This window comes from Silurus meridionalis, chromosome 23, assembly GCF_014805685.1.
Source record: "Silurus meridionalis isolate SWU-2019-XX chromosome 23, ASM1480568v1, whole genome shotgun sequence".
Classification (NCBI taxonomy): domain Eukaryota; kingdom Metazoa; phylum Chordata; class Actinopteri; order Siluriformes; family Siluridae; genus Silurus; species Silurus meridionalis.
This window is the reverse complement of record NC_060906.1, coordinates 14,734,458-14,759,744: the sequence shown is the minus strand read 5'-3', so window position 1 is coordinate 14,759,744 and position 25,287 is coordinate 14,734,458. Positions and strand designations below refer to the sequence as shown.

The 25,287-nt window shown below is 37.1% G+C and overlaps 1 protein-coding gene across 5 annotated transcripts in view; it reads left to right on the top strand.

Annotated features, from left to right (window-relative positions):
* LOC124376730 (1-phosphatidylinositol 4,5-bisphosphate phosphodiesterase beta-4-like) overlaps positions 1–25,287 on the top strand; it is a 68,312-nt gene that overhangs the window by 40,383 nt on the left and 2,642 nt on the right. For 3 of the 5 annotated variants that reach the window (XM_046835950.1, XM_046835952.1, XM_046835953.1), the window contains 22 exons: positions 295–385; positions 551–640; positions 1,303–1,400; positions 1,493–1,585; positions 1,938–2,088; positions 2,174–2,258; positions 2,690–2,814; positions 7,079–7,130; positions 9,187–9,289; positions 9,481–9,645; positions 14,878–15,082; positions 20,034–20,122; positions 20,235–20,385; positions 20,597–20,646; positions 21,001–21,066; positions 21,883–21,998; positions 22,095–22,170; positions 22,562–22,737; positions 23,573–23,674; positions 23,776–23,833; positions 24,031–24,117; positions 24,290–24,326. In XM_046835950.1, coding sequence (XP_046691906.1) covers positions 295–385; positions 551–640; positions 1,303–1,400; positions 1,493–1,585; positions 1,938–2,088; positions 2,174–2,258; positions 2,690–2,814; positions 7,079–7,130; positions 9,187–9,289; positions 9,481–9,645; positions 14,878–15,082; positions 20,034–20,122; positions 20,235–20,385; positions 20,597–20,646; positions 21,001–21,066; positions 21,883–21,998; positions 22,095–22,170; positions 22,562–22,737; positions 23,573–23,674; positions 23,776–23,833; positions 24,031–24,117; positions 24,290–24,326 — 2,266 coding nt within the window. The remainder of the gene's footprint in view (positions 1–294; positions 386–550; positions 641–1,302; positions 1,401–1,492; positions 1,586–1,937; positions 2,089–2,173; positions 2,259–2,689; positions 2,815–7,078; positions 7,131–9,186; positions 9,290–9,480; positions 9,646–14,877; positions 15,083–20,033; positions 20,123–20,234; positions 20,386–20,596; positions 20,647–21,000; positions 21,067–21,882; positions 21,999–22,094; positions 22,171–22,561; positions 22,738–23,572; positions 23,675–23,775; positions 23,834–24,030; positions 24,118–24,289; positions 24,327–25,287) is intronic. The other 2 variants (XM_046835951.1, XM_046835954.1) reach the window with 1 other exon arrangement.

Genomic DNA, 25,287 nt, shown 5'->3' with positions numbered 1-25,287 from the left:
TATTTTGCTTTCTAAAATGAAAATCATTGTAGATTTTTTTTTTTATATATACAATTTTGAGTTTTTTTTGTTTTTTTATTTTAATCATTTTAATTTAGCCAAAATGGCTGAAGACTTCGAGTTTTCTGCAGGGGCCTTTCTATCAAATTGAGTATAATGGATATTAGGTCTCTTACTGGAATCTTTCCTCTATGGACATTTTAATATTTTGAATTTGTCATGTTTGTCTGAATGTGCAAAATTAAGATGACCATGTCTACAAAATAAATTAATTTTCTGTTCTTGCATTTTTAGATTGAGGCTGGGCGCGCCCTACCTTCACCAAACGACCTTAAAAGAAAAATCCTCATTAAAAACAAACGCTTAAAGCCAGAAGTGGAACAGAGTATGTACCAGTGTGCTTTTAATGCTTGTATTATGACATGTTTAGTGATTTTTCTGTAAAAGCTTCTTATCTTAGAATCCTACCATCCAAAATAATTTACATGTCTGTAGTAAAAACAACTTTCCCACTTTATATCTTTCCACATGTTTGTGTTAATGGTAACAGAGCAACTGGAATCATTTAAGAGACACATGGAGGCAGGGGAGATAAGTGTACAGGCAGGAGAGGATGACAATGAAGAAGACTTAGAGAACGGTCAGCTTCTGCACTATTCAACACTCTGTTATTTTGAACTGGAATTTATATTTACACACACCTCAGAATGCCAACATTTTATATTCTATAATTTTTGGCTTTATAGTAATGCATTATGCAAGTAATACATGTGTTTTGATGTTAATTGCATGTTGATTACATAACAAGAATACTATGACCAAACGTTTTATTCTGCTTGAACCATATATTACTTTGTATCTGATTGTATATTTAATTGTATTAAATATGAGTGCATGTTAGAGAAGCAATAAACAGACTGTTTTTTTTTGTGTGTGGGGAAAACAATGTTACAGGTTTACTCGTGACATTACAAACCATTGACATTGAAAACTTCTTTCAGAAATGATAAAAAAATAATAATCTCCTCCCACAAAATTTAGCTATAGTCAGTGATTACACACAGATTTTTAATCCAATTATATGAAGCATCTAGTGCAAGTTGCTAAACAGTAACATCAGAACGAGCATAATGATAAAGCTCAGTTTGAAACTACAGACAGAACTCCTATCTAAACTACTGTTATCTTCTGGCAAATAAGACTTGACAATGAAGCGGTGCTGTGGTTTAATGCCATTTACTGTGGAAATCTTAATAAACTGTATACTCAGTTAAATGAGATCTTACACTTTCTCAAAACCAGACAGTAAAACAGACTCAGATACAAAAACCCGCAACAACATCTCCTCAGAAGAGCCTAGTGAAAAAGACACACAAGAAAACAGTGTCAAGAAGTATAAGGTGAGCTTCTTTCTGGCCATCCTCACCTAAGTATTGTGCAGGTGAACCTTATTTTATGAATTCTGACTTTATACTTAATGGTCTTTCCGCAGATTTCTGATGACGAGACCACAGAGGTTTCGGAGGCAACAGAAGCAGATGTTACTGATGTGTCAGAGGCTTTAGAGCTCGATAACAAGAAGAAGGTTGAACTTTTTCCATTTTCCTGGCTGTTTATGGATTAAAATATATACTGACATGATACCATTTTGCTTAGAGGCAATGTTTATAGGGCTGCAGGGACTTGTCTTGGATGTTAAAAAACACTGACTGTGTGTGTGTGTGTGTGTGTGTGTGTGTGTGTGTGTGTGTGTGTGTGTGTGTGAACTAGCATTCCTAGTACTAGCACTTATTCCTGCTCTTACATTGTGCTGTGTTACTTCATCCTACTACTGTGGTTTTGGGTAAACTTCTGTTCTCAGATTGCATTCTGCTTCAAAGTCACTTTGTCAGAAAAACATCCGCTGAATAAATAAATGTAAATGACTTTTGCCTCAGGGTGTGGATACAGCAGAGGATGCGGATGCTGAGCAGCAACTAATTGCCTCATATAAGTATGAAGGAGCCACAACCAACATCCACCCTTATCTGTCTGCCATGGTAAACTACGCCCAGCCGGTCAAGTTCCAGAGCTTCGAGATCGCAGAGGGTAAAAATTAACACAAAGCTAAAAAAAAAACTTTTGTCATAAAAAATCGCTCTTCTCATTTTTAAATCTCTTATGTTTTTTTCAGAGAAAAATATCCATCACAACATGTCTTCCTTTAATGAGTCTGTTGGTCTTGGCTACTTGAAAACCAATGCCATAGAGTTTGTGAAGTATCCTTTTTGTTTCTACAAGGATCAACTGTACCTCATTTTTCTTAAGCTTTTTTCCAATACAAACTTATGTTTTCACATTTGATTACTACACAATTATTTATTTTCGATAGAAACGAGACAGCAAAATAATTAAATTATTTGCATCAATTTACATCCCTGTTTTTGTCTTCTAAGGCCATTTTAGTTCTTTCTCCAGCCAAGCAAGTCAAATAGGCTGTTTTTTTTTGGGTTTTGTTTTTACCCATATTTATATCCATAAGGCCTCTCTTTAAAGCTTTTTTTTTTTTTTTAAACAAGCTTGTTCTCTAGCCGCCAATCTCTCCATTGGGAATACTGCTCAGGCCCCTGTTGTTCTGGATTATAAATAACTCTTCTGCCCATTTGCATGCACCTCCCTATGTGTCTTTTTCTCATCGGCCAATGTACAGCTACAACAAGCGGCAGATGAGCCGGATCTACCCCAAAGGAGGCCGTGTGGACTCCAGTAATTACATGCCTCAGATCTTTTGGAACGCTGGGTGCCAGATGGTGTCTCTGAACTTTCAGACTCCAGGTACGGCTCTGTCCTGGGGCTTTTCCACCGCACCCCCACTACTGAAGATGCAGCATGAACATAACACATACATTATGTAACACAGACAGTGAATTTGTATGCTTTAACTAAATATACAAATACACTATCTCAGATATTTGTGAAATATAAGAGATCAAATGCAGTATGCACACACTTTTAATATATTCATACAGTACATTTTAAAATATAATAGGTTCAGTGGTTCATTTGTATTACTTGGACATGCATAAAGAAAGTAAACAAATCTGTTGGCAGTCTAGCCTAAGGCATTACACTTGATGCATAACACAGAAGGCAGCTTGCATTGTTTACATTTTTATCAGTGCATTTTGTCCATCTGGAGGATTGCAGGAAACTTTAGAATTATTAGCATCTTAAGTAAAATGTGTTGTGGGGGAAAAATGGCAGTTGTTTACTAGTTTTATCTCCTTTTGAAAATACAAAACATCTAATGTGAAGTAAATAAAAAAAATCAAATCTATAGTTTTTAACAAGCTCACTGTTTCTTCCTTGGACAACTTTTGATAGATATTGACAACTACAGACCGCAAACACCCAAAATGTGCTGCAGTTTTGGAGATGCTCTGACCCACTCATCTAGCCATCACAATTTGGCCCTTGTAAAACTCACTCAAATCCTTACCTTTTGCTTTGCATGTGATTGGCATTCTGTCAGCCTCATGAGGTAGTCACTTGGAATGGTTTTCCAACAATCTTGAGGAGTTCGCAGAGGTTTTGAGTGCATGTTTGCTGCTTTTTCTTATAGCTTCTTTTCCCAAATAGCTCCTGCATAAGCTACTAAGTGCAAACCTGATGGGATAACATTTCACTGCAAAATGCTGTGGTAGCCATGCTGATTCAATTTTGAAGTGTACTTACAGTACACTTCCTCCTCCCTTTACTTCACAGAGGGAACCAAACATACAGGAACTGTACATTCACCCTTTCTACGTCTAACAAAGACACAATGTATAAAACCAAAAATATAAAATATGGACTAATCAGACTAAAGGAATGTTTCCATATATCTATATAAATCTATTTCCTATATATATATATATATATATATATATATATATATATATATATATATATATATATATATATAAAGGAAATTTATAACCCAGCCATTAGGGTTGCACAAGCCAGTGCACTCTTAGTGCCGGTCCCAAGCCCGGATAAATGGGGAGGGTTGCATTAGGAAGGGCATCCAGCATAAAACATGTGCCAAATCAAATATGCGGATCACAGACCTGAATTTCATACCGGATCGGTCGAGGCCCGGGTTACCAACGATCACCACAGTTATTGTTAGCCAACAGGGTACCGGAAATTGGGCTACTGTTAGCCGAAGGAGGAGAAGGGGAGGAGGAAGATGTCTACAGGGACAGCAGGGAAAGGAGAAGCGGAGGAGAGTGGAGGTTAGGGTGGGCACTTAAAATGTTGACACTATGACTGGTAAAGCAAAAGAGTTAGCTGATATGATGGAAAGGAGAAAGGTAGATATGTTGTGTAAGGGAGTAAGGCCAGGAATATTTAAGGTGGGTTCAAACTCTTCTCTAATGGTGTGGATGGAAAGAGAAATGGTGTAGGATGATTCTAAAGGAAGAGTAAAGTAAGAGTGTAGTGGAGGTGAAGAAAGTTTCTGATAGGGTGATAAACATGAAGCCTTTAAGTTGAAGGGGTGATGATAAATATCAACAGTGCTAATGCTCCACAAGTGGGTTGTGAGATGGAGGCAAAGGAGTTAGATGACATGAGTGAGTTAGATGAAGTGGTAGAAGGTGTACCTAGGAATGAAAGATTGGTGATTGGGACAGACTTTAATGGGCTTGTAGGTGAAGGGAACAGAGGTGATGAGGAGGTGATGGGTAGGTATGGTTTTAAGGAGAGGAATGTGAAAGGGCAGATGGTGGTAGATTTTGCCAAAAGGATGGAAATGGCAGTGGTGAATACATTTGTTAAAAAGAAGAATGAGCATAGGGTGACATATAAGAGTGGAGAAAGGTGCATACAGGTGGACTATATACTATGAAGGAGATACAACCTGAAAGAGATTGCAGACTGTAAGGTGGTGGCAGGGAACAGTGTAGATAGACAGTGTTGGATGTTGGTCTGTAAGATGGTTTTGGCGGTAAAGAAGAAGAGGAGGAGAGTGACGACTGAAAAAAAAATAAGATGGTAGAAACTGAAGGAGGAAGACTGTAGTGTGAGATTCAGGGAAGAGGTCAGACAGGGGCTCTGTGGTGGTGAAAAGGTGCTGGATGATTGGGCAACTACTGCAGAAGTGATAAGGGAGACTGCTAGGAAGTTACTTGGTGTGACATCTAGAAAGAGAAAGGAAGACAAAGAGACATGGTGGTGGAATGAGGAAAGCATAAAGAGAAACAGAATTGGGATTGACAGAGTGATGGGAAAAGTAGACAGGAGTACAAGGAGATGTGACAGCAGGTAAAGAGGGATGTAGCAAAAGCTAATGAAAAGGCATGTGAGGAGCTATATGGGAAGTTGGACACTAAGGAAGGAGAAAATTATTTATACTGATTGGCCTGGCAGAGGGACCGAGCTGGGAAGGATGTGCTACAAGTTAGAGCAATAAAGGATGCAGATGGAAATGTGACTAGTGAGGAGAGTGTGTTGAGAAGATGGAGGAAGTATTTTGAGCAGCTGATAAATGAAGAAAAGGATAGAGAGAAGGGTGGATGATGTGAAGATGGAAAAGTGGAGGTGGATAGGATTATTAAGGAGGAAGTGAGAGCAGCTATTAAGACGATGATGAGTCGGTTTGACCAGATGACATGCCAGTGGAAGCATGGAGATATCTAGAAGAGATGACAGTGGATTTTTAACAAGATTGGTTAACAAGATTTTGAAAGGTGAGAGGAACTGCATCAAGGATCGGCTCTGAGCCAATTTCTGTTTGCAGTGCTGATATACAGGTTGACAGACGAGGTCAGACAGCAGTCCCCATAGACTATGTCTGCAGATGATATTGTGATTTGTGGTGAGAGTATGGAGCAGGTTGAGAAGAGCCTAGAGAGGTGGAGGTACACGCTGGAGAGAAGAGGAATAAAAGTCAGTAGGATGAGACAGAGTACATGTGTGTGAATGAGAGGAGGGCAGTGGAGTGGTGCGGTTGCAGGGAGAGGAGGTGATAAAGTTGGATGAGTTTAAGTACCTGGGGTCAACAGTGCAAAGTAATGGAGTGTGTGTTAGAGAAGTGAAGAAAAGAGTGCAGGCAGAATGGAGTGGGTGGAGAAGAGTGGCAGGAGTGATTTGTGATAGAAGGGTATCTGCAAGAGTGAAAGGGAAAGTTTATAGGGCTGTGGTGAGACCTGAGATGTTGTATGGTTTAAAAACAGTGGCATTGACTAAAAGACAAGAGGTGAAGCTGGAGGTAGCAGAGCTGAAGATGCTGAGATTTTTATTGGAAGTGACGATGATAGACAGGATTAGAAATGATTTTAGGGACAAGGTGAGGGAGGATCGATTGAGATGGCTTAGACATGTGACGAGGAGGAACATGGGGTAAATTGATAAAAGAATGCTAAGGATGGAGCAGCCAGGAAGGAGGACAATGACAGCTATAAGAAAATGCAGCTATCAATATAGTGGTATAATTGATACAAGAATAAACACACAGCTGGCCATAGCATGCCAAAAAACATCACAAATGAGGAAGCATGTTTTTTCAGCAGATGCTGCCCTGTGGAAGGACATACAGCTCCTGTAAAGCTGCTGTACTGACAAAGAAAGAAATTATGAAAGGGCCACCAAGAGAAAAATACTAGGAAAAACACTAATCTCCATTTAAGTCACAGAGAGCAGGCAGTGCCTGTGGGAACTAACATTTTGCATACGTCCAATAGTATTTCTTGGATCTAAGAAGACTTTTTTATTACAGGAGGTTATCACATGGTTTTGTTATTCATGCAGGCGTGGTAATTCGACATTACTAAATTTATGCTACAGTTAGGTGCACAGATAGAAATTTGGTAAATACAGCTTTTCTGTTTTGGATGCTTATTAAAATATATTCACAAAAAAACCTTTCAAATGAAGTCCCATTGATGGCTTGTTGTACAATTGCTAATTAAATAATAATTTTGACACATTAAACAACAGAGTATTAAATGACGGTCTTATCTCTACACTGCTGTTGAATACCAGAACTAGAAAATTTGTATGTAGAGAAGTATGTAGAGAATGCTTATTTTGCTATTTTTAATTTCTATATCTGCAGATTTGGCTATGCAGCTGAACCAGGGGAAGTTCGAGTACAACGGTGCGTGTGGGTGAGTGTAGCGCCCTCGGCCTGGCAAAACTCATCAATTAAAGTGTGTCACATACCATTAGCTGTAGCCAAGGGCAGACCATATCCACAATCCGCATTAGCACAAATGAGCACTTTCTAAATGTTGGGCCTCACACACATCTGGCCATTCACTGCGCTGAGATCCTCCATTTACAGTAGCTGCCTGGGGGAACAATACTCTCACGGTATTACAGCCCACTCTGTGGCAGAGTTACATGCTGTTCTCGTGGGCCCCATTTTCCTCTGCACTGCAGAAATGTTGAGAAAAGCACCCAGCATTGGGAACAAGGATACTGTCAACATGATTATTTTGTGTGTGTGTTTGTTCTTGTGTTTGATTCACGGGGTTTATAATTGGAAAATCTGTAATCATTAATCTTCTCCATCCAAATAATTCATCTGCCAAATAATTACCACCAGCCTTAATGGTTGTTCAGCTTGTCATTCCTGTAAACAGTGTAGCTTTGATTTGTGCTTTACATTTATGTGGATTTAATTGTATATATGTTTATTCTATGCTCGAAATTCTTTTGTACAATATATATATTTGTTAGATTTTCTTAAACAAAGTAATGGTCTACATCAGGATTTTTCTAATCTTTAAGACCACAGACAATTTTTTACTTTTTTACTTTTTTTACTCACTTTTGCCTCACCGCTTTCCTTTTCCTCAAACTCACACAGAGACACACACGACAATGCTGTGTACACACACACACACACACACACACACACACACACACACACACACATAATTTCTAGCCTTTTGGAACTCTGGGCAGAATTCTTATTGTCACCCCCTCATGGCTCCGAACTCCCACCACAATGCTCCACTCCAACACCATAAAAAACACATTTAATAATAATGATTGCAAAATTGCCTGAATTCAAGAATGTAAACATACACTGTATTTTAAACTTTAGCAGATAAACAGGTAAATAATTTAAATGGGCGCAGGGCAGTGGCAGGGCTTTCCCTGTATATTTGGACAAATGTTTCAAATATCTTACTTTTGTGAAAGTGTTTATTTGTTGTTTTATTTAATTTAGCTGTACTTTTATGTAAAAAATGTTAAATAATTGCAAAAAATTCTTTATTTTGGAAAAAATTATGATCAAAACCTTTATAGTTTCACAAATACACATTTCAGCATTCTCATCATTATTATTATCAGCATTTCCTTGATAACTAATGAAATGGACTCATAAAACCGTTTATTGTATCGCAATCGCATATCGCAATATTGACCACCGTAATCGCAACATGACATTTCCCCCAAATCATGCAGAACCTAATATAAGGGCACTTTCATTAGAAACATTATACTAATATTATGTAAAGCCTCCCTTTGCTCTTAAACCAGATTCCATGAATTCCACAAGATGTTGGCAAAATTCTTTTTGAAAGTCTGTTAATCGCCCGTTCTACCACATCTCAAAAATGTTCTATTAAATTCAGATCTGATTCCTGAAAAACTATTTAATAACACTTACTGTCATGTTAATGAAACCAGTTTGTGACTTTTACTTTGTGACATTATCAAGCTTGAAGTATCTATTAGAAGATGTGTAAATTGTGGGTATGAAGAGGTTTACATGGCTGAATGCCACAGCCTATATTTGAGCAACTGCATGCAATGATTGATTAGTACTGGATGAAAGACCTACATCATTTTATGCATTACACTACTGCCACAAATTTGTCTGATAATTGCATGAATGAGTATTTGGGAGACTTGTTTAAAGTATTTAAGTGCTCTGTGAGTGTTGTCCTATATGAAACTAGTTTTATTTAATAATGAAGTTATATATGAAATTACATTAATTAAATACTTGAAGCTACCAAATAAATAACATAACATGACATAATAAACATATTCCAATTTAAACTATTAATGAGTTAGTGTGAAATGTAGGTGAAATGGCTAAAAGTGTGGTAAGAATACTTTTTAGCTAGAGCTAGTGTTTATATGTGTTTGTTTGTGGGAACAGTAGCAGTAAAGGATGTTTTTGCTATGTGTTCATATTTAACACAGGTACCTATTGAAGCCAGATTTCATGCGCCGCTCTGACAGGATGTTTGACCCGTTCTCTGAGACACCAGTGGATGGTGTCATTGCTGCCACCTGCAGTGTTCAGGTGAAACCTTATGGCCTATAGAGGGTGCTATACACTTACAGTAAACTTAGAGGCAATAGATCACTCCTTTTTTGAGCTCCTTAAATGTCTACAAATATGTTCATGTTTCAGTTCTTGGATCAGACGTTAGATCTTGTATGCATTCCAAATTCTGCTAACTGTTGTATATTTTGCATATCTGCCTCTCTCAGGTATTCTCAGGTCAGTTTTTATCTGATAAGAAGATTGGCACTTACGTAGAAGTGGATATGTACGGCCTTCCCACTGACACCATCCGCAAAGAGTTTCGTACGCGTATGGTGATGAACAACGGCCTAAACCCGGCTTACAACGAAGAGCCTTTTGTTTTCAGAAAGGTAGGCTGACCGCACACCCACTGTTACAGGGAGACAGACTCAGCAATATGTAATTTTCCCAAAATTCAATTAGTGTTACATAATCTAATTAAGCATCTCTTTTGTCGAGGGGTTGGAGAGTGTTTACTCACAGGGCCTCTTAATAGCTGTATTTACAACTCAGATGTAAAAAAGAAAAGAAAAATCACACTACAGCATTTTTGGTAGGATAATGATTCTGATTATATATTCTAAAAGTTTGTTTCTATCCCACATTTTGTCAATAAGGTTTTAAGATAATATATTATTACCTTTATTCATCCCACTGTGGTGAAATTTCTGTGTTACAGCAATGAAAATTTAAAAAAGTTGAGACATTATTCAAGTATATACATTACAGTGTATAAATACAAAAGAAAAGAAAAATCACACTACAGCATTTTTGGTAGGATAATGATTCTGATTATATATTCTAAAAGTTTGTTTCTATCCCACATTTTGTCAATAAGGTTTTAAGATAATATATTATTACCTTTATTCATCCCACTGTGGTGAAATTTCTGTGTTACAGCAAAGAAAATCTAAAAAAAGTTGAGACATTATTCAAGTATATACATTACAGTGTATAAATACAAAAGAAAAGAAAAATCACACTACAGCATTTTTGGTAGGATAATGATTCTGATTATATATTCTAAAAGTTTGTTTCTATCCCACATTTTGTCAATAAGGTTTTAAGATAATATATTATTACCTTTATTCATCCCACTGTGGTGAAATTTCTGTGTTACAGCAAAGAAAATCTAAAAAAGTTGAGACATTATTCAAGTATATACATTACAGTGTATAAATACAAAAGAAAAGAAAAATCACACTACAGCATTTTTGGTAGGATAATGATTCTGATTATATATTCTAAAAGTTTGTTTCTATCCCACATTTTGTCAATAAGGTTTTAAGATAATATATTATTACCTTTATTCATCCCACTGTGGTGAAATTTCTGTGTTACAGCAAAGAAAATCTAAAAAAGTTGAGACATTATTCAAGTATATACATTACAGTGTATAAATACAAAAGAAAAGAAAAATCACACTACAGCATTTTTGGCAGTGTATGTGACCAACCTTTGCTAGGATAATGATTCTGATTATATATTCTAAAAGTTTGTTTCTATCCCACATTTTTCCCACATATTATTACCTTTATTCATCCCACTGTGGTGAAATTTCTGTGTTACAGCAAAGAAAATCTAAAAAAAGTTGAGACATTATTCAAGTATATACATTACAGTGTATAAATACAAAAGAAAAAGAAAAAGAGATCACCAATAAGTAGTTACGCTTTTAGATATCTTTAAAGTTTTAAAGTGCATCACATCCCATTAGCTGTAGCCAAGGGCAGACCATATGCACATTAGCCCAAGCATTTGCATGAACTCTTGCTAACTGTCAGCCCTCAAACACACAAGACCGTCCACTGTATGAAGATCCTCCATCTCACCATCAGTAGCTGCCTGGGGGAACAACGCTTTCTTGGGATTATAGCCAGTTGTGTGTCAGAGTTACATGCTGTTCAAAATGCATTGATTAGACTTGTTTGTTTCACTATGGCATGCAGCTATTAAAAAACATGATCAAATAATGAGAAAAATAAACATAGAGAAAGGGTTTTGTCATCTTTAGGCAGACTTTCTCCTTACCCACTGTGATTTTCAGACATCAAGTAATGTTGGAAAATAAATGAAAACATTTCTGTTAAAATGTTTGTAAAAATTTATGTTAGAGCTGTCATAGTATATACCATTAGCAGAAAAACTCATTTAGATTTTTAGACTTATTTAGAAATGTATATATGTTATTCATTTGATAAGAATTCAGCGGTGGTGACTTCTCAAGGTTTTTCTTAATTGTTCTCTTGCTATGTGCTGCATAATTTTGCAGACTAGTCTTACTAATAAAATCAGCTTATGTGCTTATTCATTTGGGTTTTCTTCTTGTAGTTTCTTTGGGCAAGTTTTCCTTTTGTCTTGGTAGCCGAGAATGCAGGAATGCGAATAGAACTACACGGGCTTCAATTTTTGAGGATCGTATAAAAAAAAAAGCAACTGTTGTTCATTGACTTACAAGCAAGCAAATGAAAATGGATCCTTTTGTGTAATGCTTCTTTTTTTTTGTCATATGAGGAGCATAGCCAGAGCAGTATGAAGTGACAGAATAGAGAATGTGAAGATTGGAGAAGAAACAAAGCAGTAAAACACAGGAGTGTAAGAGCAGGAAGCTGGTAAAATTAAATATATGCTGTTTTAACCAATAAATATAATTTGGTGATGATTCAGAACCGCAAGTTGTTGTAAACATTACCATTGTAGCATGATGTTTCGGTCAGTAATTGTTTTATAAGCATTTTTATTGCTTGTAGGAAATAGGCTGCGAATGAACAAGGGATAGAGAGAAAGCAAGGCTATTATGCTGAGAGCAGCAAAAAGGCAGAATCTCCTCAACCATGACACTGAGACTCCAGCACAGGCCATAAATCACTGCTGCCGCAGTGCTGCCCCCTCTCTCTCTCTCTCTCTCTCTCTCTCTCTCTCTCTCTCTCTTACTCACACACACACACACACACACACACACACACACACACACACACACACACACACACACACACACACACAGAGACTGCTGTGATTGCTCTGCACACATAGCCACACATGCACACCCACGCACACCTATACAAACCATCAGCACTGCTAATATTTTCAGAATACACTACTGGATTTAACACACACACATACACATACACACACACACACACACACACACACACACACACACACACACACACACATTATTTCCATTATCCCACCATACACGTGTTCAACCAACATTGCCACAAAACAGCTAAAAGGTTGAACACAGATACACAGATCAAACACCTCAGATATGCTTTAATAGCACACTCAGTAATATTTACTTGAACCTATAAACACACACACACACACACACACACACACACACACATTCAAACATCTCCCTTCCACATGCACTTTCCTATTAATACTCTTGTAATCAACACTATGACTTGCACCTAGATTAAAGGAGGTCATTCGGGATATACATGTATAAAAGTAATGCATATTGAGGTGTAGCAGTGGATTAAATATTTGTAATCTAACTAAGGGATCTTATAAATTACCCACTACCAAAGCCCTTTGCCTTGATTAGTAGCATGTGATCTCTGTTCTTCAGTCTTTGAAGATTGTTGAAGCCATTAGCCATAAATGACATGGAAATCGTGTATATTGTTCATTTACCCTGCGCTGGTCTGTTTAAAGATGGTTGGATAGAGAAATATATATTTATTCTTTCAGGTTAAAATACAAAATTATTGTGCTCATAATTCATAGCACTAGTGAGTAGTATTGTCTTATTTATAGAAATCATTATTAATTGTTTAGCATGAACAAGGGATTGTCTTTTTACAATCTTGTTTGTTGCTTAACTGGACATTAATTAATTTTATTTAGAAACTGATCACAGTCAAAAACCAGCCAGATCAGCTGTGTAATGTAACTGAACAGTCTACCTGATATTTTAGCTCCGTCTCAAGAATTTAATAATAAAGCTCAGAGTGTAGCACAAATCTTTTTTTTTCTTTTCTTATATTATTAAAATAGATTTAGGATAATTCCTCTTTTGAGGATAGACAAATTGAATCTGAAATTCTATCTGTTATACAGATTTTTTTCAATATTTGTTGGCACATAAAACACTGGATTTAAGCTTTCTGGACCCCACTAAACATCTGTATATTAGAACACCATGCAAAAACGAAATCGAAATGGTGTCAGGATGGATATTTAAGCTACAATATCAGTTTTTGGTTTATACAGTAGTCTTCTTGGAGAACAGAGAATAGCGTTTTCGCTGACTGTTACAAAGTGCTTGCACAAGGTGGCCTTTTAGAAATTTTACACAAACCTATTATGTGGTAAAACATGCACATGCTTTTATTGACGGTTTTATTTAGTTCATGTGGTGATCGTATTTTACAGGTTGTTAAGCTGCTATTCAAACATTAATTAAATATTGGATTATGCTAAATGCAAGAGCATTTGTATACATCTACAATTTGAATTACAGCCAAAAGTCATGCCAGAGATACTGTTACACACAATTAGTCAATACCTTCTGACCATTCAGAATAGTTAAAAAAATCATTAGTGCTGTGTTATATTCCATTCATAGCACATTTTTTATCTGAAAATCTTTAATTGGCTTTGGCCCATCAGTCACTGTTGCCATCCTGTTTCTCAGTACAACTAAAGCCATAAACATTTAGACCAATTCCTTTGTCTCTGTTTCAGTGTGACTCTGATAAATGACCGATCAACACCATTCACAATCTCAGCTATATCCATATCCTTTCCTTACCTCTTATTTTATTATCTATACCTTTTTCCTCTGCCATCTATTACTAACAATGTCCTCTTATCTGTCAACAGTTTGTACTGTGTACATATCTGCAACAGTGTAATTTTATTGCACTTGTCCTTGGCCTGCGAGTTACTAGTTAGGAAGAGGAGAACGCATTGTTGAGTGGATGTGTTGAGTGGAACAGTGGATGTTTGGATAAGGGGGCTGTGATCCTGAGAAGAATTACTGTTTAGCTGCAGATAATATTCAAGTATAACTATTTTGTTAGAGTATAAGGGCCAGTGTTTACTCTAGATTTTAAGTACAGGCACTTACTCTCATTGTCAGTTAATTAAAACCCTAGAATTAAAACTACATTGCATGCATCAGGTTTTCTTGTTGCATTTTTAATGCAAGACAAATTATCCACCAGTATTAACATCCTTACAGCATGAGGGTTTACGGCATGCATTTATGTTTATTTGTCTCAGACCTAGTGGTTACAGTGTTCTTCAATTTATAATCCATTTAAAATGCTTCAGTGGTGCATTTACACCTGCATTATGCAGATTATTCCAATTCATACATAATCATGATACTCAGGCTGAAGGAAGCAGTCAAATGTAAACAAGCTGTCTTACACTGGGATTTTCCTGTAAGATATCTTGCATCCATGAGCCATGGGCAACATGACTTGGGCACCTCACACAACATAGTCCTATATTACTAGCTCCTATACTAAGGCTGGTGTCTTTCATTTTCACATCACAAATAATGTTAACATGCTGTTTTTGTAATAATGAATGTCATTTATGTTTTTTTCTTTGGTCTGGCCCAGGTCATTCTGCCTGAACTGGCTGTGCTGAGAATGGCAGTGTATGATGATAACAATAAGCTGATTGGTCAGAGGATCCTGCCACTGGATGGCCTGCAGGCTGGCTATAGACACATCTCTTTGAGAAACGAGGGTAACAAGCCGCTCTCCCTACCCACAATCTTCTGCAATATTGTCCTTAAAACCTACGTGCCTGATGGCTTTGGAGGTGAGGAGGCACATAATGCACACACAAACACACATGCACACACGCACGCACACACACACACACACACACACACACACACACACACACACACACATCATAGTAGAGATAGATGGCTCAAACACTGCCTTCTACATTTTGTTTAAAAGTTACACTATAGTACATGGACAAAAGTTTTTTGACCTTCAGATTTGTATGTGCTTTTCGAACATCACAATTCACAATTAGTCCCTGTTTGCTGTTATAATAACATTCACTGTGAAGATGCTCCACAATATTTTGGAGATAATATGTCAGGTACTGATGTAGTTTGTTGAGGCCTGGGATGCAGTTAGCATTCCAGTAAATCTCAAAAGTGTTCAGTTGGGTTGTGGTCAAAGGTCTATAGCAGGCCACTCAAGATCTTACATTCCAAACCATGTAAACCGTATCTTCAGGAATGACATCGTTTACAGTTGTTTGGGAATGAACAATGTATTGCTGGAAAGTCAGTGTCCCAATACTTTTGTCCATATAGAGGTTTTTGTTTACATTTGATAAAAAATATGAAAAAAAAAATAAAAACAATAAAAACAATATTCTTCCAAAAATGGAGCCTGATCTTACATAGAGTTTTGTAAGTCAACATGGATCACTGGCAGACACTGAAGCTGTAGAAAAGCTGTATTAGTGTCTTTAATGCAGTTATAAGATAAGATAAGATAAGATAAGATAAGATAAGATAAGATAAGATAAGATAAGATAAACCTTTATTCATCCCACAGTGGGGAAATTTCTTTGTTACAGCAGCAGGAAAAAAAATAAATAAATAAATGCAAATATATAAAAGAATAGACGAATAAGACATACTATAATATTACAATTATGTACACAACACAATATATAAATACAGATGAGGGAAAGTACGTATTGCAGGTTGTATTGCACACAGGTGGTATTGCACGTATTGCAGGTAATATTGCAGGTATTTCAGGTGATATTGCACATATTGCGGGTAATATTGCACACAGTAGTATTATTAAATAGTAAAACAGTAAGAACAGTAACTATTACACCATTGAACAGTAATAGCAGTGTGTATTTTGGTTAATGGTTTCACTGGGAGCAGCTTTTATTGTACAGTCTAATAGCAGCAGGGAGAAAAGACCTTCTGTATCGCTCCTTCAGACACTTAGGATGTAACAGTCTGTCACTGAAGGAGCTGCTCAACGAGGTAACAGTTTCATACAGGGGGTGGGAGGCGTTCTGCAGTAATGATGATAGTTTTGCTACCATCCTTCTTTCTCCCACCTCCTGTACAGTGTCCAGGGGAATCCCCAGGACTGAGATGGCCTTCCTGATCAGCTTGTCTAGTCTCTTCCTGTCTGCAGTAGAGATGCTGCTACCCCAGCAGACCACTCCATAGAATATGGCTGATGCCACAACAGAGTCAAAAAAGGTCTTCAGTAGCTCTCCCTGCACTCCAAAAGACCTTAGTCTCCTCAGCAGAAAGAGTCTGCTCTGCCCTTTCTTATAGATTGCCTCAGTGTTGTCTGTCCAGTCCAGTTTGTTGTTTAGGTGAACACCCAGGTATCTGTAAGAGTTCACTCTCACAATGTCCTTTCCCTGAATGTTTACCAATGGAAGTGATGAAGTGTGTTTGTGCCACCAGTTCTTTGGTTTTCCCCGCGTTTATCTGGAGGCAGCTCCGTTGGCACCAGTCCACAAAGTTCTGTATAAGTCCTCTGTACTCTCTGTCATCATCATTCGTGATCAGACCGACGATGGCAGAGTCATCAGAGAACTTCTGTAGGTGACAGGTTGCTGAGCTAAACATGAAGTCTGCAGTGTAGATGGTGAAGAGAAACGGGGCAAGAACCGTTCCCTGCGGGGCTCCAGTGTTGCAGACAATCATGTCAGACTCACAGTCACGAGTCCTCACATACTGTGGTCGGTCTGTGAGGTAGTCCAGTATCCAGGCTGACAGATGATGGTCCACTCCCATGTACACCATCTTATCCCTCAGGAGCACAGGTTGGATGGTGTTAAAAGCACTAGAGAAGTCAAAAAACATGACTCTCACAGTGCTCCCAGCCTTTTCCAGGTGTGAAGTAGCCCGATTTAGGAGGAAGATGACTGCGTCTTCCACTCCAATGCCAGGTTGGTAGGCAAACTGAAGTGGATCCATTGATGGGCTCACCAGAGGTCGGAGATGAGTGAGCACCAGCCTCTCCAATGTCTTCATCAGATGGGAGGTCAGTGCTACTGGTCGGTAGTCCCCAAAGTCTTTTGGGCGCGACGTCTTTGGAACAGGCACCATGCAGGATGTTTTCCATAGCTGTGGCACCTTCCCCAGCTTCAGGCTCAGGTCAAACATGTACAGCAGTATGCCGCACAGCTGGTCTGCACAGGTCTTTAGTAGCCTGGAACTGATGCCGTCTGGGCCCATAGCCTTCCTCGCTTTGATCTTCCTGAGCTCCATTCTCACCTGGGCTTCTGTAAGGGGCAGTGTGTATTGGATGGAGTGTTGGCTGGAGGGAATCAGCTGGGGGAAGTTAGGTGTGTTGTGAAATGACTGTGAGCTGATAGCTGTGCAGAGAGAGGTGGGGCTGGAGCTGCTTGCTGTGAAAGCAGAGAAGGGGGATTGCAGCAGGGGGGACTGGATGGGGGCAGGGGAGGGTAGCTGATCAAATCTGTTAAAGTATAGATTAAGATCATTCACCCACTGCTGGTCACCCTCAGCCTGAGAGCTGGACTCCTTATGACCAGTGATGGTTTTGAGCCCCTTCCACACACCGCTGACGTTGTTCTGCTGCAGCTGATCCTCCATCTTCCTCCTGTAGCATGCTTTTCCTTCCCTGATCTTCTTTCTAAGTTCTCTCTGGAGGGTTTTCTTCCTTGTTTCCCGATTTAAAAACCCTCTTCTACTGTATATATCAAATAGTTGTACAATAGTACAATGTACCATTGTCAAATACAAAAGCAAATATTGTATGCAGTATAATCACATTTATGCACACACATCTGCAAGCCCAAATGTAAATTTTTTCTTAGATTATCAGCTCAACCAAAAATGTGGTGCATTTATTCAGGTCTTAATTTTAACTGAGATTTTTGCTTAGTATTGACAAATGCGTTCAAAACAGTGTTTCAAACTCATGGAAAACTCAACTGCTATATCGATAGATAAAATCAAATTCTACTTTAAAGCACAATTTAGAAATATCTTTTCTGCCTGAGTCAAACAATAAAAAGGATTAAATAAAGGAAAACTGGAAATCTTTTGCACCAATGTTACCTAATCATTATATATAAATTCTTCATTTACTATAAAGATAATTTAACACTTTTGCTTCTTTCTGCATTAATTGTATCTAATTCATATTTGACAATGCACATTTTTTCCAGCACCCCATCTCATAAATTACATCATTAGTGTCCTTGAGTAATCTATTCAAATTCTGTACTGGGTACTCGAAAAGGCCAATAATAACCAAAAATAACCAAAAAAGTGTACATAGATTACAAACTTCCAACCAATAAGGAATTGAAAGGGAATCCATTAGAATTAAAAAAAATTATTTGACTTGAGAACATAACATTAGAGAGCAAACTCATGAGAGTGTGTGTTTGTGTTTTGTGTATTCAAAAAAGCTAGCTTCAAATTATTATTATTATTTTAAATAAGAGAATTGCTGATTACACCTTTTAATTTGTTTACTCTGAGGAAATAAAAATAATTATACTCTATAACCAGGAGCCCCCTCTGGCATTTGGTTGATACACTACATGTCCAGTCTGCACTCAGAGCACATCTTTGCCGTGTAGCAGTGACCTAGATCTTCTGTGTTTGAGAGCCAGGCATCTCTGTAGACTTCCTCTCACCCCCTAGTGCCCTTCCGTCCTTCTGAGCACCTGCTCAGTGTGTGATCTTTTACCAGAATAAATGGTTTGGGAGTTTTTTTTTAATGTTTAATACATGTAGAAAACTTCAGGAGGGAGATACATTTACACGGGGGAACTTGTACGTATTAGTGACATAGTATTTTGTCAGGGAATGTGTAAGAAATTTATTGGCAAAACTGTGACATATTTTATTGCAGGTCATTTATTGCATGTTTCAACTACATGCACTTGCACATATTATAAAAAGAACTTTGAATGTGATTTTAAGTAAAGTTCAGTTTGTCAAATAATAGGGAAATTATTTATTTTATTGGGGGGGGGGATTAAATTCTTGTATTTCTTGTCACTTATCACTCTTAAACTTGATATTTGACATGCTTTTGCTTCATATTTATTTGATTATTAAATTAATTACAAAATTAGCTGTTGTATGTTGAGCTTTAAAGTGTATGCTTTACACTATTTCACTTGTAAAATAAAGCGAATCGTTCATCATTTGCCTTTTAAAAGGCCAAAGAGAATATGTAACTACTGTCCCATTCTTGGATTTTCCTCTTTGTTCTTCCAGCCAACAGCAGATTGGGTGTTGGAGGTTCATGATCTCGCCTCTCCTTTGAGATGTTTTAATAAGATGCATGAATATGTGTGTTTGATTAGCATGTGCTGAAAGGCAAGTGAGTCCTCTTTCTCTTCTGTTTGTTGGAAGAGGCTTATTGCGTGTGTATTTTTGTGTGTATTTTGTGTGTGTGTGTGTGTGTGTGTGTGTGTGTGTGTGTGTGTGTGTGTGTGTGTGTGTGCTTATGGTTATTTTTCTTTCACCTGGAGCCTTTGTGCTGCTGGTCTCTAATGAACAGCACAATTTATTCATGGAGGTGCTGGCTGAAGACAAGAGAAGGCAATAAACTGCAATAATAACAATAAACATCAGTGACATTAGAGCAAAGCTCCATATTTGTTCATTTTCAGATTGAATTATTTTTGGGTATTTAGGACATACTGTCAGAAATAAGACCCATGAGATGTTTTTTTGCTCACCCCACTGTACTTTCTGTGACTGTCCTGTTTCTAGCTATTGTGGATGCTCTCTCAGACCCAAAGAAGTTCCTTTCCATAGCAGAGAAACGCGCAGATCAAATGAGAGCTCTTGGCATTGAAACGGTATGCTCATTATATATACACTTTGGCTGACTACTTTTAATGGTGCTGCTGTCTGTACTGTATGAGTTACAGAAAACTGTATGTAGTTCTAATTAATGTTGTCTTGATGTAGAGTGACATTGCAGATGTGCCAAATGAAATGTCCAAGAATGATAAGAAGGGCAAAGTGAATCAGGTGAAGGCAAACGTGACACCTCAGACCAGTTCAGACATGGGACAGACCTTCAGCAACACGCAAAATAACAGCTCTGAAAACAAGAAAGGTGAGACTGTGTGCCAATAACATGCCAAAATTTCATATAATGTCATCAAATGCTAACACACGTGTCTGATGTCATCCGGTGTTAATGCTGTCCAGACAATAAAAAAAAATAATCCCACATAATCCAGAAAAGAAACTGTACATTGTATTGCATGTACGATGTTAAGGTCTGTTATGTTGGTAATAAAGTACATTTTGACATATTCTCATAGATCCTGCTCTGGTGAACCAGGTGACAATTGAGGACCTGAAACAGATGAAGGTACAGTAAAACTTACTGCTTCAGCACATTGTTGTAAATATGTGGATTTTACTACTATTACTACTACCACCACTAATAATAATAATAATAATAATAATAATAATAATAATAAATGACGATAATAATCATAATATGTAAAAGTAGCTAGAAGCAGTAATTAAGGGGGATAAGCACTTTCTTGTCCACAGACAAGCCACAGAGGAAGACTAAGTGATTATACTAAATTTTAAAGCAAAACATTAAGTTATTGTTGAGCTTTTTCATGACCTCTTGCTTTTAGTAGCTTTCCCAAGTTGCAAATGAATTTTAAGCTTTTTATATAGCTTAATTTGTAATATGTGCTTCTCTTCTCAGACCTATGTAAAACTGATAAAGAAGCAGCAGAAAGAACTAAACACTTTGAAGAAAAGACATGCAAAGGTTAGTATTTTGTTTTTTTCACTCTATGATTATAGACAGACTTCACAAGACAGCATCCCATTAATTTCAGCAAAGAGCTTGCATCCATGCATTGCCAATCAAACAAAAGCTTGAAGCATGTCCATGTGTATAAATGTAATAGGATATACACATATCCAAAAGGTGCTTGGTCACTTGTTTTTTTTTTTTTTTGTTTGGTTTTTTTTGTTGTTCTAGTGCTGTTTGTAGTGTTTTTCAGAAGGCTGTTATAAAGGGATGATAAATGTTTATCAAATACTGAAACGCTTTTAATTAAACCTTGTGTCTATATATAGATGACCTATATTAGACCTATTGTTTTTATTATTTGACCTAAATGACCTTGTATAGCATGTCAGTGTAAAAACAAGCCTGCAATGATGATGCAACAAAAGTGCATTGGTCAGTTCTCTTCTACTAACACGCTTCTTCATAACACCTACTTTTAGTTTTTTCAATGAAAAAAATACACCTTTGTTAGTTGACCAGAAACATATAAAAGTCCATCTTTGATCCCATGTTTTGCAGTTGACATTCATTAGAATTGGTAAGTTGCTAGCTCTGTCAGTGTGTGGGGGTGGGGGAGCAGGGTGAATGGGAGTCTGTGGATAGAGAATATATTGCTGTTAATGCAGCAGCTTATATATTCCAGTTATACTCTGCCCCGCTCTTTTTCAGGCTTCTTGTGAGACTTTGAATTGTTGGAGCTTGTTGTTTTAAATAATAAGTCCTCTTAATAAAATGTATACAACTATATATACATATATACTCTTTTTTTTTTTCTTTTTTTTTTTTTAGGACCACAATGCCATGCAGAAATCACATTGCACCCAAGTGGACAAGATGGTCGCTCAGCATGACAAAGAGAAATTTACGCTGGAGAAGCTTTTAGAGAAAGCAATCAAGAAAAGAGGGTAATTAAACTTACTTAATGAAAAATACTGGGAAATATGGGAAATGCCTTATTCATACAGATACACTTATTTATTTTCCTGTTTTTATCACCACAGAGAAAACAATTGCTCTGAGTTAAAGAAAGAGATTGCAGTAAAAGTGGAGACCCTAACATCAGACCACAAAGCAAAGGTATCTAAGCAAAGTTATACATATTGTCAGAATTATTTGTCACACAATATTACACACAATAGTTTGTAATAGTGAAGTGCAGGGCAGAGGTGGCAAAAGTACACACCACACATTCATTTAAGTAGAAGTACAGATACTCATGGTTTAAAAGACTCTGGTAAAAGTTGAAGTACTGACTATTTCTAAATTCTAGGAACGATTGGGTTAGATTTCAATAAAATCTAAAAGAGAGAATTTATATATATATATATATATATATATATATATATATATATATATATATATATATATATATACACATACTTTAAAGGAGTTATAGGAGAATTATTGGAAATGATTTTAAGTATGGTTCCAGTGTAAAAAAGAGTGCAACCAGTGTGTTGTCCTACAGGTCAAGGATATCGTAGCCCAGCAGACGAAGGAGTGGTCAGAGATGATCGACTCTCACAGCACAGAGGAGCAGGAGATGAAGGATGCACATGTGACACAGCAATGTGAGCATCTGAAGAAACTACTGTCTACCGTCCAGGAGCAGCAAACCATGCATCTCAAACTAATCCATGAAAGGTTAGTGTGTGACAGTTTGTGTATGTTGGCGCATGTGCCAACTCAATACAACTTGCCGTTTTTGATTTGAAGTGGTGAATTATTGGTTTACTGGAAAGCTATATCTCTTTACAACTTTTTTATTGGAAAACAAAACAACACTGAAATGTATGTAACTACGAGCATGCACTTGTGTCCAATGTGTTTAGGGGCTTATTTTTATTGTGTTCCTTTACAGTTTCTAAAGCAACAATTATTTAATCATTAGCACTGCCTTTATTACTTTAACTAAATACATTGTGCCCCTGATTTACAATGAGCTTTAGACATATTGTGGTTTCTGGCAAACGTCCAGCAATGCTAAATAGGCAATATAAACCGACAGTGACATATTTGGCACAGATTCTACACATCCACAACTTATTCCCTTTACGGTTGTTTTGATGATGTGGTGGTGCTGAGCGCTGTTCAACAAATCATTTAAATTCCTCAAAGTTGTTCAAGAGGATTGATGTCTGGTGACTGTGAAGACCATAAGTTACATTTACAGCAATGAACCCACTTAAAGTCAGTTAAATCTGTAACACTGCCATTGATCCAGAATTGAGGCCAACTGCGCCTGCTCAGCATTTCTATATGTGTCACAGTGCACGATATGATGGTAATTTGTATATTACTCCATTCTTTCTTCAGGTTTTCACATTGATTATTCATACACTACAACTGTTTTTAAACATTCTGTGATACCTTCATTTATTAGCATAATTTATAAATCCAAAGAGATGATAAATATATTATTGAGGGAGATATCCTTTAGCAAATGATTGATTTTGGTCTTCTCTTTTTCCTTACACAGACAAAGCAAAGAAATGAAGGGTAATCAGGCTAAGACATCCATGGAAAACAGTAAAGCCATCAGCCAGGACAAGAGTATTAAAAACAAGGCTGAGAGGGAAAGGTACATGCTAAATACAGTGTGTGTGTGATTAAGTACACAAATACAAGTCAGAAATGTGGTCATGGGTTTTCTGATATCCGTTTCTATTTATTTTTTTATAGGAGGGTGCGGGAATTGAACAGCAGTAACACGAAAAAGTTCCTTGAGGAGCGAAAACGGGTTGGTTGTCTCTCTGATATTTACAAAAAATATATTATTTTATATATTATCAATGATATATAATCACTTGTGCTGTACAAACTGATACCGGCAGATATAACAATAATTCAATTTGAGAATGAGAAACTAAATACTATACATTTTGGGGACCTCTAATGTCCCTCATTTTGAAACGAGTTGTGTCTTTAACCCTGCAGTTGGCTATGAAGCACTCCAAAGAAATGGAACAGTTGAAGAAATCACAGCGTGAGCAGCTGGACAAACTTGAGAAATTCAACGAGCAGGTATGGAGGTTTTTTAATAGTACAGTAAGACCACCTAGACAGATGTATATGCTTAAGTCTCTTTCAAATAAAACACCCTCATCATTTCATTTGTTTTGCTTTCTGTTTGTGTTCCATTGCACACATGTTCTGCTCCCATCCGTTTACATACAATTTACTTTTTTTTACACAGCTTTTGAAATCACACCATGCAAACTCTCAGAGTCAAGGTAGGCTCACACATTACTCCATTCTCTTAAAACATGAGCTGTAACATCTGTTACGCCACTGTTACTCCAATTTCACACTTTTACTTTCTGATTTGTTACTTGTCTGAATCTTTTTTAAGTCCTTAACTGAGGCTGTTTCTGTGTGAAAATAGTTTAATAGATCAGATATTTTTCATCCTAGCGCTGAAGGACACGGTACTACCCTAAAAACAAACCTGATATCAGCAGTTAGACATTGAAAATCCCTTGCTCAATTAGTCCTCACCCACCTCAGTCCACATACATTTGTAATCGTGTTTGCAAATAATACAAAGATAGAAGGACTTTCTTTCGTCTTTTGAGAAAAACAAGAGGGTCCTATTTAGTGAAATCTGTGCTGTGATTATTTTTCAGTGATGAGGAGGAAGTTATATAATTGATAAATAGAGGACTCAGAAAACCCCATAGATTAGTTTTGAATATATATCCATTTACTCATTTCACTCCTAGTGACCAAATTTTGCACTTTTCACTTCCACCCAGCTCCCATCTCTCCTTTAATAAAATGTAAGGCACATCAAGCAGCTGTCTGAACTTCATTTATTTCATATGGTTTGTCTAAAAGCTTTTATACTCTTTGTGCTTTTTTGAGGATGAGTTTTGCATGGCATGGAACAAGTATGATTGTTGTGCAGTTCAGTGCTTATTGTTTTCTGTGTAACTGTGAATCCTTTTTTTTTTTCTTTTTTTTTTGTACGTTTTTCTGCAGTTCTTTTAGAGTGACCCTCTCTTACCTGTCTTATCATTAGTCTGAGAGCACATTGTTACAGGTGTATGCTACACCTGCCAGGGAGGATTCATTGTTGTTCCATCAATTTTCCACCTGCATATTATCAAATCAACTGTACTGACAGGGCTGTTTATGATCTTTGCTGCTTTTGCTCTATGTCTCTCCATTGGAATGGATAAAAATGTTGTCGCT